We start from the raw sequence: 18,587 nt of genomic DNA on the forward strand, positions 1-18,587 counted from the left end.
ATTCCACCCAAATCCCACACACAATAAACTAAAATTTATGTATGTAAGAAACACTTTAACGTAGGTAAATTTCAATTACCAATAATACTGGTATACAAGGAGTAATTATATATCACCACACAGTAACTGGATAATACCGGCATACTGTACTGAATAAAACCACTATACACAGACCAGTATACTATACAGGATCTGTAAACAATATAAGTGATTACATACAGGACCATATGGCGGTAGATATCAGCTGTACAGAGATCTGAATACAATATTAGTGATTATATACAGGACCATTTGGCGGTAGATATCAGCTGTACACACGATGTGTATACCATATAAGTGATTACAGTTACATTTTGGGACTCACAATTACGTCTTTTCTGATCAGCGGCGTCCTCTTTCCTTTTCTTCTCCGTCCGGATAAGACCGCCATGTGGATCTCTTAACATCTGCAGGATAAACATGTCAGACTCTGCACTTTTCCAGTGCCCTCCCCTCCTCTACACAATTTTTACAACTATAGGCCCACAAACTGTAATAATGCCCTCCTTGGTATCCTGCACAGTAAAAGGGCAGGTAGGTAGGTAGCCAGGTAAATAGGTACCTAGGTAGGTAGATCAGGAAGCCAGATATGTAGTTAGGTGACAAGCCAGGTAGGTAGAGGGCTAGCTAGGTAGTTAGGCAGCCATGTATGAAGGCCAGGTATGTACATAGTTAGGTAGCTTGGTATGTAGGTAGTTAGATAGCCTGATATGTAGGTAAGTAGGTATGTATAAAGTTATAAAGGTATAAAGTTAGGTAGCCCCCCCCTTCCCCGTAGGTATAGGCAGCAGAGTTAACCCCCCTTCCCTGCAGGTATAGGTAATAGAGTTAACTCCCCCTTCCCTGTAGGTATAGACAGCAGAGTTAACCCCTCCCCTTCCCTGTAGGTATAGGCAGCAGAGTTAACCATCCTTAGCATTAGGTATAGGAACAGAGTTAACCCTCCTTTCTCCTTAGGTATAGTCCCCCCCCCGCTTTCCCCGTAGGTATAGGCAGAGTTAAACCCCCTTTTTCCCATAGGTATAGGCAGCCCCCCCCCCCGTTCCCCATAGGTAAAGGAAGAGTTACCCCCCCCCCTCTTCCCCATTGATATAGGCAAAGTTACTCCCCCCTTTCCCCATAGGTATAGGCGGAGTTAAACCCCCCCTTCCCCCCCCCTTTCCCCATAAGTATAAGCAGAGTTACCCACCGCCCCTCTTCCCCATAGGTATAGGCAGAGTAACCCCCTCTTCCCCATAATTATAGGCAGAGTTGCCCCCCCTCTTCCCTATAGGCAGAGTTACTCCCTCCTTTCCCCATAGGTATAGGCAGAGTTACCCCCCCCTTTCCCCATAGGTATAGGCTGAGTTAAACCCTCCTTCCCCCCCTTTCCTCATAAGTATAGGCAGAGTTACCCACCGCCCCTCTTCCCCATAGGTATAGGCAGAGTAACCCCCTCTTCCCCATAATTATAGGCAGAGTTGCCCCCCCTCTTCCCCATAGGCAGAGTTACGCCCCCCTTTCCCCATAGGTATAGGCAGAGTTACCCCCCCCCTTTCCCCATAGGTATAGGTGGAGTTAAACCCCCCTTCCCCCCCCTTTCCCCATAAGTATAGGCAGTTACCCACCGCCCCTCTTCCCCATAGGTATAGGCAGAGTAACCCCCCTCTTCCCCATAATTATAGGCAGAGTTGCCCCCCCTCTTCCCCATAGGCAGAGTTACCCCCCCCCCTGTCCCCATAGGTATAGGCAGAGTTAAAAAAAATAATAATTATGCTTACCTGATGTCCCACGCAGCGATCTCCTCAGCAGCAGGGGCCCGCGTCTTCTCCCCTATACAGTACAGGTGCCGATGAGTGACATCGGTGCCTGTACTGCGTGCTGCGTGGGGGGCGGAGGTCACATCTCCTCTGTGTGAGCTGCAGATGTGGCTCAGACAGAGGGTATGCCTTCTCCTGTATGTGCGTGTATCGCACATACTGAAGAAGGCAGCGCTGTCTGCTGGGGATCTGGGATGAGTTTCCTGGTCCTCAGTAGCGGCAGTGGCAGGCCCTTAACCCAGCTGGGCCCTCAGACAACGTCCGATGGGACTGGCCGGTCAGTCCGCCCCTGCTGCAGATTCATTACCTGTGACCCTTGCTGACAAATACAATTTCTATTTTAGACAAATAGAAAGTGATGGTGCTCGAAGTTAAATGGATACTGGGTCTCAATAATTGTAAATAAATGTATTTAAAAAATAGTATTTATTAAAAAATCACAATAAATATAGCTGTTAAAAATATATTGATGTTATATATGTATATATAGCTGTCTGGAAAAGCCACAGGGCCCTTGTGGCTTACTTCAAGCTATATGAGGACATATAAGCAAGTAATAAAACACAATGAAGCTTAAAAAAATAGTAAAATAAAATATACTGCTGGAGGACTGCTGCTGAATTAAAAAGCAATTTTTATAACACTATATAGTATTAATGCAATAATCTCTAATTAGAGCAAAAAAAGTTCAAATGTCCATTCATCCGGCAAAATGACCTGCAGATGCTTTGTTTTTGTCAGTAATGTAATAATGTAACTGCAGAAGTGTTACTTTATTAACGTCATCATATAGCTTGAAGCAAGCCACAAGGGCCATGGGGCTTTTACAGACAGCTATATACAGCTATATATACATATATAACATCAATATATTTCTAACAGCTATATTTATTGTGACTTTTTAATAAATACAATTTTTTAAATACATTCATTTACAATTATTGAGACCCGGTATCCATTTAACTTCTAGCACCGTCACTTTCTATTTGTCTATTTTTTACACCTAGGGTATAGGTGTTAGGACGGTTAATTGCTCAGTTCAAGGTGTTTTTGAGATAGGTGAGCACTTTCCACTCCTCTTTTCTACAATTTCTATTTTACCATATAACGTCATGAAAATCCAATAAAAATAACAATTTTGAGGGAAATTTTGTGATACATTGACTTTATTTTGTGGGTCAGCCGGTATTCGAGTTATCTCCAATACTGACAGCTGACAACAGGTTCAGCTGTAAATAGCATCCCTGAACATGTTGATCAATTGTCAGTGATTAAACTTCAATACCTTTTATTTCTTGTTAGAAATTATGAGGAGTATTCCAAAGCATTATTGCTTTTCGGTGTCACACTAACAAATATAAATATTTACATACAGAGGTCCCGTAAGATAAAATCCAGCAAACGAAAAAAGTTAATTTCCCAAAAAAAGAAAGCAAAAAGCTAAATAAAAAAGTAAACCCAGATCCTGGGTATGAAATGCTGTTAGTACAGTAGTCACACAGCTAATAGGTATCTCCAGACTATATGAGAAACATGATCAAGATAAATATTTCTTGACAAATAAGCTTATACAAATGAATTTCCCCTTGAAATTAGCAAAATTCCCAACATGCTTCTATCCACATGTAAGATATAATATAGACATGAGGACGGAAATATAAACTGTTTGGTGTATTCCAAATAGCAGATCATCTAAGAGGACTACAGGTCACACACAGACAAATTTACAGCCCATATTACACATATACCTGGAGGACTTCTAGTCACATAATGGTCACCTACTGTTCAGAATAGGCAAAATGCCAGCCCACATGTGAATCGCATTAAGTAGGGACTACTACTACTAATTATGGGGGGCTTTGCATGTTTAACAATTAAAAAAGGGGATATGTGACTCAACTAAAATAGGGAAACATGATAGGTGCTAGATGAGTACTGGTGTTGGTAAGGTTGTATATCTTGTACAACCTGAAATTAAATTATATGAAGAAAAAGTAGGGTATACACTGTCCAAAATAGAGGAAGTATATACCCTTCTTTTTCTTCATTTTTTAACAAATAAGTAAAGAACAGAATTTCCTGATCATCCATGGCAGCACAACAATGGGTTAATGGAATCTCATTAACCTGGAACAGAAGATCAGACAAGCAATAGGGTAGAGACAAACTATCATAATTAACCTAATAGCCCCCTCCCCTAAGGCTATTAGTAGCCCACAGAAACACCAGGCACACGTATTTTTTTCTCTTCTTGGGACAGAGAAAAGGACGTAGAGACAAGTGGCCTCCAAATTGCGCGTTTGCCCGATCCCTGAGGCCTGTTATACGGTGGCCGCAAACCGGGAGTTTTCCTGGTCCCTCAGCCCTGTTTCCTCCCCTGACGGTACCGGTGTGGAGTTTCAAGCACTCAGGTAAGTAAGAAGTACTCCTCACCTGGTTCCTTGTGTCTGTGAAGTTCTCCTGCTCCGGGGGAGGAAGCTGCACTTATGCACCGGGCAGTGAGTCCGTTTGCACATGTGCGGGGTTTGAAAAGCCGGCACTACATTTAAAAATGGCCGGGGATTTATTTTGAGTCTAACACTCTGCCAGGGCAGCAGATCCTTGTTAGGCTCAGGTTTGTGCAGCTCCCCTCCTGCTTTAAAGGGGTACTCCGGTGCTTAAACATCTTATCCCCTATCCAAAGGATAGGGGATAAGATGCCTGATCACGGGAGTCCTGCCGCTGGGGACCCCCGGGATCATGCACGCGGCACCCCGTTTGTAATCAGTGCAAGACGGGAGGGGGAGTTATAGCTATCACGCCCCCTCCCGTAGGCTTGCATTGAGGGGCAGAGCGTGACGTCACACGGGGGCGCCCTGCGGTCGACCATAATCAGTCCCGGAGCGAACACGCTCCGGGCACTGATTACAAACGGGGTGCCGCGTGCATGATCCCGGGGGTCCCCAGCGGCGGGACTCCCGCAATCAGGCATCTTATCCCCTATCCTTTGGATAGGGGATAAGATGTTTAAGCACCGGAGTACCCCTATAAGGCTGTTTTGCTGTACTCCCTATTAACCCCTTCCTCTCTATTTTAGGATGTCGGGTGTTCAAGGGAAAAGAAAGAGGAAATCTTGGCATAATATGTGCCTGAAATGCTCTCAACCCCTGCCAGAATCTTCGGATCAGGACATTTGTGACGGATGTTTAACCCCAAGTCGGCCAGCACCACTGGATATGGGATCGTTCCTGGGGTGGTTTAAAGGGGAACTCTCCACAGCCTTTAAACCCTTAAGGACGCAGCCCTTTTTCACCTTAAGGACTGAGCCCTTTTTCGCAATTCTGACCACCGTCACTTTACAAATTAATAACGCGAAAACACTTTTACCGAATATTCTGATTCTGAGATTGTTTTTTCGTGACATATTCTACTTTATTTTGGTGGTAAATTTTCGGTGTTACTTGCATCCTTTTTTGGTGAAAAATCACAAAATTTCATGAAAATTTTGAAAATTTAGCATTTTTCTAACTTTGAAGCTCTCTACTTGTAAGGAAAATGGATATTCACAATAAATTTTATTTTTCTTCACAAATACAATATGTCCACTTTATGTTGGCATCATAAATGGACATATTTTTGCTTTTTGAAAAAATTAGAGGGCTTCAAAGTAGAGCAGCAATTTTCAAAAATGTCATGAAAATTGCTAAATCTGAAGGGACAGATGTTACAGAACTACAACGCCCAGCATGCCTGGGCAGTCGAGGCATGCTGAGAGTTGTAGTTTGGCAACATCTGGAGGGCTACCGTTTGGGCACCACTGTAACAGTGGTCTCCAAACTGTGACCCTCCAGATGTTGCAAAACTACAAATCCCAGCATGCCCAGACAGCCTTTGGCTATCTGGGCATTCTGGGAGTTGCAGTTTGGCCTTCCTAGTGGTTGCCACAGTACAGATCGTTTTACTTTCACTTTCAATTCCCCCCCCCCACACCGTCGATTCCCTACCTGAGCAAGTATCCAGCAGGCTCCAGCGAAGATCCCGGGTCCCCAGGCATCTTTTCTTGAAGGTACGGCCTCTATCTTCTTCCCAGATCCCCTCGACATCCAGGGGCGGGCAACCCCCTGTCCTGCGCTGCCATTGGTCAGAACTCCGTTCTGACTAATGGCAGGGGATAGGAGGAGATCGCAGCTCTGCGACCTCACTCCTATCCCTTAGGCTGATCGAGGCTGTTGCTGACAACTCCGATCAGCCCTATTTTCCGGGTGATCGGGTCACCAGAGACCCGATCAGCCTGGAATTGGAGAGAATCGCATGCGATTTTCTCCGATCGCCGACATGGGGGGGGGTCTCAGGACCCCTCCTGGGCGATGTGCCGGGGTGCCTGCTGAATGATTTCAGCAGGCATCCGGCTCTGGTCCCCAACCGGCTAGCGGTGGGGACCGGATTTCCCACGGGCGTATGGATACACCCTCGGTCCTTAAGGACTCGGAATGCAGGGCGTATCCATATGCCCTGTGTCCTGAAGAGGTTAAAGAAGTTGTATCTTCTGTAACAAGAAGATCAAACCTACCTGGGGTCATGACTCCCTGATCTCAGAAAACTCCTCTGATGTTATTTCAGTGTCGAAATCTGAAAGAGTTGGATATGGAGGACTTGTACCTTTTACAAAAAGAGAAAGTTCCTAAATTGATTTCAGCAGTCAAGGAGATTCTGGAGTCTAAAAAGAACGTTTTGACTAAGCCTGCAAAGGACTGCCTCTTCTGTTTTCCTCCCTCTCAAATCAAGAGAATTTCCTTCTCACCAGCTTATTGCGTATCAGTGGCGTGAAAAAGATTGGAAGAATCCGGAGAAACGCACAGACCCTAGCGCAAAATTAAAATCTGTCTACAGACTGGATCATGCCTCCTGCTCCTCTTGGGAAAATCCTCCCAAGGTAGATCTAGCGGCTGCCAGATTGGCTAAAAAGTCCATCATTCTGTCAGATGAAACATCTAGACTTCCAGATCCTGTGGAGAGAAAGGCGGATGCTATCTTCAAGAAGAATTACCTGGCGGCCTCGGCTTCAGCTAAAGTAGCGGAGTCCTCTATCCCTGTGGCGAGGGCTTTAAGAATTTGGATGTCTCATCTCTTTCAAGATATTCAGGAAGGAGTTTCTAGAACGGAATCTTGAAGAATATGTCAGTGATGAAAACCGCAATGGATTTCCTATGTGACGCGCCTGTGGATGCGTTGAAGTTCGCCTCCAGGTCTATGGCTCTATCTAATGCCACAAGAAGGGCGTTGTGGATTAAGCAATGGGATGGGGACATCCCCGCTAAGTTTCATTTTGTTTCTTTGCCCTTCCACTCGTCTTTGCTTTTTGGCCCACAGCTTAAGGGCATCTTGAAGTCCTTCAGTGAAGAAAAAGGGGAATCCTTCCCTCACAAAAAGAAAGGTCCGGTCTTCAAGCCTTATAAAATAAGTTATAGAAGGTCGCCTAAGAGGCAGTATTCCTTTCGGAGGTCGGACCGGGGAAGACAAAACAGAGGAAAGCAGGAGCAAGGGCCTTCAGGAAAGAAGTCCTTCTCCAATAAGGCCGAAGACCAATGACGCCAACTCTCCAGTGGGCGCCAGGCTTCTTCTTTTTGCAGATCTTTGGTCAAAGACATGCTCAGATGCCTGGGGGATTTCCACTGTAAGAAGAGGTTATTCTCTGGAGTTAAGAGAACAGCCACCAGACAGATATCTTCTAAGCAGAACCTGCAGTCCAGTCATCCCTTGTTTAGTAGATCAGTTTATCGCCAAGAAAGCCCTAGCAGAAGTTCCCCGGGCCGAATGGGGAAAAGGGCACTACTCTCCAGTTTTTGTAGTCCCAAAAGCAGGTGGTGACTGGAGGCTGATAATAGACTTGTCTTTCCTCAACCAATTCTTTGTCAAGAAGACCTTCAGGATGGAGTCTGCGGTGCTCAACTTACTGCAAGGAGATCACTTAGCCTCCATAGACTTGCCGGATGCTTACCTGCATGTGCCTATCCTGAAGTCTCATCGCAAGTTTCTCCGTATAGTAGTTCGGGATCATCAGGGGATACACCATCTTCAGTTCCCCTGCCTCCCATTCGGGATCACTTCAGCCCCGAGAGTTTTTACCAAAGTCGTCTCTGTTCTGGCAGCAAGTCTCAGGCTGAGGGGTATCCATGTAACCCCATACTTGGATGACTGGTTGGTGAGGGCTCCAACGAAGCAGCTGCTTATGGACCATCTTCAGACGACTCTGCAACTTCTTCAGTCTCATGGATTCCTGATAAACTGGAAGAAATCTCAGCTCACCCCAACCACTTGTATCACTTATCTGGGGTTTATAATAGACTCCGAAGAGATGAAACTCTCGATCTCTGACAAAAGGAGACTCAATGTTATTCAGACTCTGAATTTCTTTCTTTCCCTGAACAGCTGTTCCATCAGATACGCTATGAAAGTGCTTGGTCTACTTACATCTACACTAGAAGTGGTACAGTGGGGGAAGTCACACATCAGGGCCCTACAGACCTACATATTGAAGACTTGGAACAAGAGTCAAGACTCCCTAGATTGTATGATCGTCATCCCTACATACCTCAAGGAAGACCTAGCTTGGTGGTTGACTCCAGAGAGGTTCCTTCTCGGCAAGTCTCTTCTTTATATCAGGCCAATCGTTCTAACGACAGATGCCTCAGCTTCAGGATGGGGAGCTTACGTGCTGGATGCCCGGGTTCAACAGGTCTAATCTCCCAGAGATGCAGTTCTGTCCTCCAATATGAGGGAGCTGAGGGCCATCAAGTTGGCGCTTTTTCATTTCAGGTCCCTTCTGGCCCACAAAGTGGTCCTTGTACAGACGGACAATCTCGCAGCTGCTTACTACATAAACAAGCAGGGAGGAACCAAGTGCAGATTGCTTCAGAAGGAGTGTGCCCAAATAATGGCGTGGGCACATCAAGGGGTCATCGAATGTGAAGGCGGACTGGTTGAGCAGGAACATCATGCTCCCAGGGGAGTGGGAATTGAATCCCAAGGATTTTCCATCTATTGACTTCCAGATGGGGTCAGCCACAGCTGGGTGCGATGGCAACCTGCCAGAACAAGAAGACCCTCAGGTTCTGCTCTCTAAGGAGGTCCGACATTCCGACCTTCCTGGATGGTCTCTCTGTCAGCTGGAGCAAAGGTCTCATTTATGTCTTCCCGCCAATCCCTCTAATTTCCAAGGTCCCCAGGAAAATCCAGAGCGAAGGAGCAGACGCCATAGTGATTCTTCCCTTTTGGCCTTGCAGGGCCTGGTTTCAACTGCAGAAAGGCTTCCTGTCATCAGCTGACTAGTGAGTCATGTCTCGGCTGCATTGCAACCTGGGAAAAATCTGAGACAACAGTCATTTTGTATGCTGTTAAAAATAAATATTGGGGTGAAAATCACAGAAGGATTGTGAGATAACCGTCACACACAGGTACAGACACTATATTATGAACTACACTAACTTTACAGCCCCTGTAGCATAGTCAAATGAAAAAAAAATCTGGAATACCCCTTTAATGTTGCCATAACCTGCTTAAACCTTTGCCACTAACTCCTCAGTTTCCATAACTTTTCTGTATTAACATGCAGCCTAGAAATGATGTAATATCTCACCTCAAACCATAAAAACATAGAAAAACAATGGCGCAGACCTTTAGTAACACATCAAAACAATAAGGTATGATTTATTTCCATGTCATAAAATGCTAAGTTTTAACTATTCTATAGAGTCTTTCTCCTGCTTGAGAATGACTCTAAAAGAAGAGTTAAACTTTGCTTCTTTTGACATGGAATAAACTACACGATAGTTTTTAAAGTTATAGCAGAGCGCTGGAAACCTGCACCCTCCATTTTTTTCTTGGCAGACTTGGGAGCCTTTGCCCCTTGATGCCATTTCAACCCTTCAGCAGCCTGTGAACAGCTGATAGAAAAAGCCTATGTTTCTTCCATAAAGCTGCTTAGATGCCATGGTCACTATTGCCTGCAGCATTTAGGTGGTTGGGCAGCTGGGATCAGGGGTTTTTCTGATCCCTGTAATTACAGCAAGCGTACAGTGGTCAGTCACTGCCTCTGTGCCTGTGTGATCATTATGATGCAAGGCAATCCATGACATACAGGCACATCTATGTGTTTAGGTGATAAAAAATAGTCCTGAAATCTTCAGTCAGTTTTACACTGACCACTAAGTCTCACTAAAGGTCGTAACTTCCTGTTCTGTGGAGATGACAGCAGTCATCTCCTTATCATCACATCTATCGGGATCCAGTGGTGTCCACTGTGCAACAAACAACCTGGCTCTGTTTTCCGTCCCCAGACGGAATCTGCAATAGAGGCCATGAACGGAGCTCTGACACAGGGCCGGCCTTAGGGGTGTGCGAGCTGTGCGGCCGCACAGGGCACCATTGCAACAGGGGCGCCGGGCGGCCAACACAGCTCGCACCAGGAAAATGTAATTTGTATTGCCCGACGTCCAGTTCTGGTGTGAGGTGCCGGGCAGGTAACTTCTTCAGACATTCAGCGCTGCTTCAGGCAAGCAGCGCTAAATGCCGATGTAATGAAGAAAACTGTGCCCTGTAGCGGAATGTGACCCTCCGCACAGGGACACAGTTTTCTGCTTTGCAGGCTGCTCCCTCTCATTCCATTCCCACTACCCTCCCTCAACTGTGTCCCTATGCGGAGGGTCACATTCTGCTTCAGGGCACAGTTTTCTTCATTACTCAGCGAGGTTTCACTTACCCCACCCTCCTCCGCGTCTCTGGTTGGCTGGCCGGCCCGAGTCTGAAGAGGGACGTCGCACATGTGACGTCCCTCCGCAGACCCGCACAGGAGGATGTCAGTGACGTCACTCGTCAGGCCGACGCCGGAGAGGAGAATGCAGCGTAGGTCAGGTAAGTGTGTCTGTTAGTGTGCATGTGTGTGTGCATGTGTGGGTGTCTGTCTGTCTGTGTGTGTGGGTGTCTGTCTGTGTGTGTGCATGTGTGGGTGTGTGTGTGTGAGTCCGGGGGAGGGGGGTTGGGGGGGAACCTGCTTCTACATAATGTGGGAAGCCTGCTACTACCTAATGTGGGGAACCTCCTTCGACATAATGTGGGGAGCCTGCTACTACCTAATGTTGGGAACCTGCTACTACCTAATGTGGGGAACCTGCTACTACCTAATGTGGGGAACCTGCTACTACCTAATGTGGGGAACCTGCTTCTAACTAATGTGGGGAACCTGCTTCCACCTAATGTGGGGAACCTGCTTCTACCTAATGTGGGGAACCTGCTTCTACCTAATGTGGGGAACCTGCTATTGCCTAATTTGGGGAACTATACTGCACCTAATGTGGGGGAACTATACTGCCAACCTAATGTGGTGGAACTATACTGCACCTAATGTGGGGGAACTATACTGCCAACCTAATGTGGGGGAATGGGGGACCTATACTGCCAACCTAATGTGGGGGAACTATACTGCACCTAATGGGGGGAACTATACGGCACCTAATGTGGGGGAACTATACTGCACCTAATGTGGGGGAACTATACTGCCAACCTAATGTGGGGGAACTATACTGCACCTAATGCGGGGAACTATATGGCACCTAATGTGGGGGAACTATACTGCACCTAATGGGGGGGAACTATACTGCACCTAATGTGGGGAACTATACAGCACCTAATGTGGGGGAACTATACTGCACCTAATGTGGAGAGCTATACTGCACCTAATGTGGGGGAACTGTACTGCACCTAATGTGGGGGAACTATACTGCACCTAATGTGGGGGAACTATACTGCACCTAATGTGGGAAACTATACTGCACCTAATGTGGAGAGCTATACTGCACCTAATGTGGGGGAACTATATTGCACCTAATGTGGGGGAACTATACTGCACCTAATGTGGGAAACTATACTGCACTTAATGTGGAGGAACTATACTGCACCTAATGTGGGGGAACTGTACTGCATCTGATTAAGGGGGGGCAGGGGACTGGTGAAGGGGTACATGGGACTGATTAAGGGGGCAGGGGACCGATTAAATATAAAAAATATATATTTGTCACAAAGATTTTTTTTCCTCTTTGTGTATGTTTATGGGGTAATGGGGGGGGGGGGGGGGACACCACACGGCTAGCTCGCACAGGGCGCCTGAACACCTAAGGCCAGCCCTGCTCTGACACAAATGTGAACCTAGCCTAAAAGCGCCCTATAACAGCAATAGTCCTCCACTATCCAATGTTAAACCGGACCATATTTTATAGAATCAATCCTGTAGCATTTCTAACATATTCGAAAAAAAAAAAAAAAAAATGCTTTAAAATTGTACCACATATAATCAATCACCTGTACATTCACATCATCACTTTCCCCTTGGAAAGATGTTTCGCTGATTTTTCCTTTCTGCAAAATTCAAAAATATCAGAAAATGTCAGATTCTCTTATAAACATTCACAAACAAAATACAACTGGTGCCAGAAAGTTAAACAGATTTGTAAATTACTTCTATTTAAAAATCTTAATCCTTCCAGTACTTATCAGCTGCTGTATGCTCCACAGGAAGTTCTTTTCTTTTTTTTTTTTCTGTCTGACCACAGTGCTCTCTGCTGACACCTCTGTCCATGTCATGAACTGCTCAGAGCAGGATAGGTTTGCTATGGTGATTTGCTCCTGCTCTGGATAGTTCCTGACATGAACAGAGGTGTCAGAGGTGTACCTGTCATGAAGAAAAAAAAAAAAATATATATATATATATATAAATTTGACATGTCCTAGAGACATATCAAATGTTCTGATCGGTTGAGGTCTGAGTGTTCAGAACTCGGCCAATTGTTAGAACATGCGGAGAAAAGTGCAGCTGACCAAGACAATCCCATAGAAGTACACTGTAAGTTTGCCTTGCTTGGTGTATTCTTCTCCTAGCTCATTCTAGCTCATTCTGACTGATCAAAACTTTTGACATCTCTCTACAACATGTCAGAAGTTTTTTTTAAAGTGACAGTGCCCATTAAAACAATTGCACTATGTTTGAGATTGTTAAAGGGGTACCCCAGTGGAATATTTTTTTTTTATAAACTGGTGCCAAAAAGTTAACCAGATTTGTAAATTACATCTGTATAAAAATCTTAATCCTTCCAGTACTTATCAGCTGCTGTATGCTCCACAGGAAGTTGTATAGTTCTTTTCGGTCTGACCACAGTGCTCTCTGCTGACACCTCTGTCCATGTCTTGGCTTGTTTGTTATATACAGTGATCCCTCAACTTACAATGGCCTCAACATACAATAGTTTCAACATACAATGGTCTTTTGTGGACCATTGTAACTTGAAACCAGACTCAACATACAATGCTACAGACAGTCCAGATCTGTGAAACGTGTCACAACTGGAGGAACTGAACAATCAGAATGGGCATTTTACTGGTAAATCACCTCTATTACTGAATTACATGCACTGACTGGCGTCTGGTAGCGCCCCCTACAGTACAGGGAGGAACTGCAAGTTCTGTACTACTCCTTACCTGTGCCAGGGTTAGCTGCTCCTTTGGACACCAAGTAAGGGCGGCTCCATTTGGGACACTGTGTGTACTGTACAGGACCCTGAAGAAGCTCCTGTCCTCTACATAAACCATTCTTTCCCAACCAGGGTGTCTCCAGCTGTTGCAAAACTACAACTCCCAGCATGTCTGGACAGCCAACGGCTGTCCGGGCATGCTGGGAGTTGTAGTTTTGCAATAGCTGGAGGCACCCTGGTTGGGAAACACTGACATAGACAGTGATTTACAGCTCCCAGCAGATCTTTCTTACTTTTATATGTAAGGATTTGCTTTATCTATATTAGTTATCTACTTATTTTTCTTTAATCCTCACTTTTTCCTTTTTTTCAGATGACATTTTGGGGCTTCAGAACCAATTACCAGGTTTCCATAGAGTTATGGTCTCAACATACAATGGTTTCAACATACAATGGTCGTCCTGGAACCAATTAATATTGTAACTTGAGGGACCACTGTATTGTAGGACAGATTTATCAATGTCTACAACTTTGTTGTACAATCATGTCTCCTTTACATTGGCCAATTAGGATCACGATTTGCATGTTTCTGAGTGATTGTGAGAATAATTGCTCATAGAAGAAATAAGAAAAGATCAATGCTGAATGATAATACTTCTTGATCATGTCACTGTAAAATAATTGTTGTTACTGACAGCTTGTAGCTTTATATTTACAATAGGTCTTTCTGTCTGGCGCTCGCCTCTCATGAGAGATACTTCTAGGTAACAGATTAACTCCTCTGCGGAGAGGAAAGGAATTGGCCAACAAGGTCTGAAAAATCATTGCAAGTCAGATCAGAACTAGTGCTAACCTGCATCTGTTTTATAATATTTAGAATGAGAAACATAGTAGATTGTTGGCAGAACAAGGCCACTTGGTACACGTAGCCTGCACTATGTTATTTCCTTTATTTCTATCTTAGTATAGATATATTTTTATAGGTTTATATTCACTTATTGTGAATTTTACAACCACATCTGCTGGAAGTTTGTTCCAAGCATCCTCTTTTTCAGTAATAATATATTCTTATGTTGCTCCTGATCTTTCCTTAACCCCTTAAGGACTCAGGGTTTTTCCGTTTTTGCACTTTCGTTTTTTCCTCCTTACCTTTTAAAAATCATAACCCTCTCAATTTTCCACCTAAAAATCCATATTATGGCTTATTTTTTGCATCACCAATTCTACTTTCCAGTGACATTAGTCATTTTACCCAAAAATTCACGGCAAAACGGAAAAAAAAAATCATTGTGCGACAAAATTGAAGAAAAAACGCCATTTTGTAACTTTTGGGGGCTTCCGTTTCTACGCAGTGCATATTTCGGTAAAAATGACACCTTATCATTATTCTGTAGGTCCATACGATTAAAGTGATACCCTACTTATATAGGTTGGATATTGTCAAATTCCCATAGCAAACCTCTCCTGTGGTCAGACAGAAAAGAACAACTCAACATCCTCTGTATTATACAGCAGCTGATAAGTACTTGAAGGATTAAGATTTTTTAATAGAAGTCATTTACAAATCTGTTTAACTTTCTGTCACCAGTTGATTTGAAAATTTTTTCCCCACTGGAGTACCCCTTTATTAACTGGATGACCACTTTAAAACCCTCCACCCTTTCCCATTCTATTTTTCAAATATTTTTTTGTAGGTGAGGTCTCCAGAACTGAACACAGTACAGTGGTCCCTCAACATACGATGGTAATCCGTTCCATATGGACCATCGTTTGTTTAAACCATCGTATGTTGAGGGATCCGTGCAATGTAAAATATAGGACAGTGGTCTACAACATGCGGACCTTCAGATGTTGCAAAACTACAACACCCAGCATGCCCGGACAGCCGTTGGCTGTCCGGGCATGCTGGGAGTTGTAGTTTTTCAACATCTGGAGGTCCGCAGGTTGAAGACCACTGGTATTGGAGGTTATACTCACGTGTCCCTGCCGCTCTGGACAGTTACCGCTCGTCACCGCTACCCTGGATGTCGCCCTCCATCTCTGTCACCGCGTCCCCGGGGTGTCCCCTACGCTCCAGCAAGGCCTCTGCTTTCCCAGCAACCTCGCTCTCCATCGCCGCCGTCACGTCACTACGCACGCCGCTCCTATTGGATGACGGGACAGCGTGCGCAGTGACGTGATGACGACGATGGAGAGCGCCGACAATGCAGGGGATCCCGAAGAGGCTGCGCCGGAGCCCCGAGGACAGGTAAGTGATCGTCAGCGGACCACACGGGGCACCGTAAACGGCTATCCGGTGGCAGCTGAAGCAGTCTGCGCTGCCGGATTGCCGTTTATGGGATGGCCCCGACATTCAAAAGCATCGTATGTTGATGCTGCCTTCAACATGCGATGGCCTCTGAGAGGCCATCGTATGTTGAAATGATCGTATGTCGGGGCCATCGTAGGTTGGGGGGGTCACTGTATTCCAGATAAGGTCTTACTAAAGCTCTAAACAGCAGGATCAATTTTTTCTTCCTACTGGTTATACCTCTAGCTTTTCAGCTAAACATTGCTATCCCAATGCCCTGGCAGAAATGTTAACTCACCTTCAGACTGTCAGAAGTTACTACCCGTGAATCCTTTTCTTCTGAAGTCTTTGCTAACATAGAACTGCCATACTCAGATAAAGGATTCTCTCTCTTCAAATGCATTATTTTATTTATTATTATTATTTTTTTTTTATTGTTTTAACCTCTTATCTAGTAAGGCAAAACATTTTCCATATTACAGGAACATCCACCCTATTGCACACTTTTTTTTTTTGTCATTTCTTAGTACTGGAGAAGTTTTTGATGTTTCATGGAACATTTTTAAAAAATTCCTTAAAATATTGACAATTTTGTCTGTAAGTTTTGTGATTATATGATATCAGAAAAACAAAGGGGGGAATTTATCATTTATCAAACCTGGGGTGTAAGCGTGCGATTTTCCCAGTTGGTGTGCAAAATTTATTACGTAGCGCACCTCACTTCAATTTATGCAAATTACAGGAAGCCCTTGGATAGTGGGAAAAGCTCACGCACACTCTTACACCAGCTGGTCACTGGAGTACCATTGCATCTCCTAACCATGCCCCCTGGAAGCCCACAAAAGGGAAAATGCCAAAGCCAAAATGACATAATTTGGTGAAATAAAAAAAAAACGTCGCAGGCACTTTTACATGTGCGCGCCAAATGATAAATTCAAGTAATTTAAAGGGTTGTCTTGCCCCATAAATTATGGTTCATGGGCTTAGGCTGGCTTACAAATGAAAAATGGTTGTACTCACCTGCAAGTATACCTTGCCAACTCCCCCTCTACATTGCCTGCTCCCAGCTGATCATCTCTTTCTGCTTTTGTCTTGACATGCAGGAAGCTCCTACTCAGTGGCTAGTCATGACTAGAGATGAGCGAATTTTAGAAAAATTCGATTTGGCCGATTCGCAGATTTTCCCAAAAATTCGGTCCGAATTTAAAACGGCTATTTCTACAGAGAGCGTGTGCTGTCTTAGTGAAATAATACTGTTATTCAGTATGACAGATGCAGATTACAGGCATCGCTATTAGAAATCACTGCCGCGAAGCATCTGGATGTGGCAGCAGGGAGACCATATGGCGTCAAAATTGAAGAGATTAAAGAGATTTTTTAATGTAATTTTTTTAAATTTAATTTAAATTTATTTTAATTCTTTGAGTACCCATTCTGGTGAGCATCGAGCTGGAGGTCCACCGCGAGGCAGGCTACCACTTGTTCTGTGCCGTTTGATAAGTCGGCGCATAAAGCTAGAAGTGGCTCCAGTAAAATAGCTTGTATCTTCAAATCAAGCTGGCGGACCTCCGTGAGGTGAGCTACCACCAGTTCCAGACCCTGCTTCTAAGCGCTCCCCCCCCCCCCCCCGACTGTGAAAGTGCAAATGTTTCATTTGATCAGTTATGGTTCATTGTCATCGCTCCAACCTGTTTGATTGGATTCTTGTGGTAATTCCACAGGTAATATATGACGTTGACAACCATAGGGACTCAGTCTTGAAAAGATTACATCGATTTTTTTAACTTAAATTTAAGATTTTGATTAGATTCACAAGTTTAATGACCCAGGTGCACGAGGCGTTTACTTTGAGCTAATATTGTATGACCACAAAACCCAATATAACAAGGAGTCACATGGTGGCACAATGACATAGCCTAGAGGTGGCAGCAGCCCGACGAGACCATAGGGCCTCACAATAGAAAAGATTAAAGATATTTTTGAAAATTTAAATTGAAGATAGATATTTAGATAGATTATAATTTTAAAAGTTTAATTCAAAGAGTACCTATCACCATCTAAACTTTCCCTAATCCCCCTCCCCATCTGTCCCTGACTTTGACAAAGTCTATCCCTGCATTTATTTTGCTTTAAAACCCCCTAAAAATACCTTTTTTCTATGCTCTTCGGTAGTGCAGTTGTAAGCAGAGATCAGGGGAGGTTGTCATAGCAACACAAGTCCGGAGAGCAGTGCAAATTTAATTAGCCATGTGGAAAGTGGACAGAGGGGAGAGGAACTGAGAAAAAGATAAGAGGGAATGTATCCTCTCTGTTTGATCCCTGATTGTGTATGAGCCGAGTGCTCTCCCTCCCTCCCTCCTGCCTGTCTGACAGGCTGGGAGCGGCACTGAGATGATTTTAGACACACTCACTGAGTCCGAAATGCTTGCTGACAGGATTGCTAGGGAGACCCCTAGTGGAGAAGTTTTTAAAGTTTAAAAAAAAAAAACATGAAAGGAGGAAAACATTTTATATAAAAGCAATTAAAAAGTTGTTCAGTAGGGCTTTATCTTTAATATATAAAAAGTTTGTTTCATGAGAGGTACACTTTAAGGTGCCAACAGCATAAGCAGACCATATGGTGGCACAATGACACAGCCTGGAGGTGGCAGCAGCATGAGGAGACCATAATCTGGCAGAATGACACAGCCTGGAATTGGTGGCAGCAAGAGCAGAGACCATATAGTGGCAGAACGACCCAGCCTGAAGGTGGCAACAGCCTGACGAGACCATAGGGCCTTATAATTGAAAGGATTAAAGATATTTTGGAAAATTTTAATTGAATATTTAAAATAAATTGTTTCATTTAATGTGCCAGCAGCATGAGGACCACATGGCCAAGGTGTGTCTTGGTCCTCTGTTTTGTCTTCCTGATCACCCTGTATCTCCACAGCCTTCTCCTGCTCTCCTGTCAGATGACTA

General features: G+C 44.4%; 1 protein-coding gene across 4 annotated transcripts in view; it reads right to left on the reverse strand.

Moving 5' to 3' along the window:
* Nucleotides 1–18,587, reverse strand: part of KIAA2012 (KIAA2012 ortholog) — a 230,504-nt gene that overhangs the window by 51,685 nt on the left and 160,232 nt on the right. For 3 of the 4 annotated variants that reach the window (XM_056535330.1, XM_056535328.1, XM_056535329.1), the window contains one exon: nucleotides 12,171–12,227. The exons of the other annotated variant lie outside the window; for it this stretch is intronic. In XM_056535330.1, the coding sequence (XP_056391305.1) occupies nucleotides 12,171–12,227 (57 nt within the window). The remainder of the gene's footprint in view (nucleotides 1–12,170; nucleotides 12,228–18,587) is intronic. 4 annotated transcript variants of the gene reach the window in all.

The sequence above is a fragment of the Hyla sarda genome, chromosome 8 (assembly GCF_029499605.1).
Source record: "Hyla sarda isolate aHylSar1 chromosome 8, aHylSar1.hap1, whole genome shotgun sequence".
Lineage (NCBI taxonomy): Eukaryota > Metazoa > Chordata > Amphibia > Anura > Hylidae > Hyla > Hyla sarda.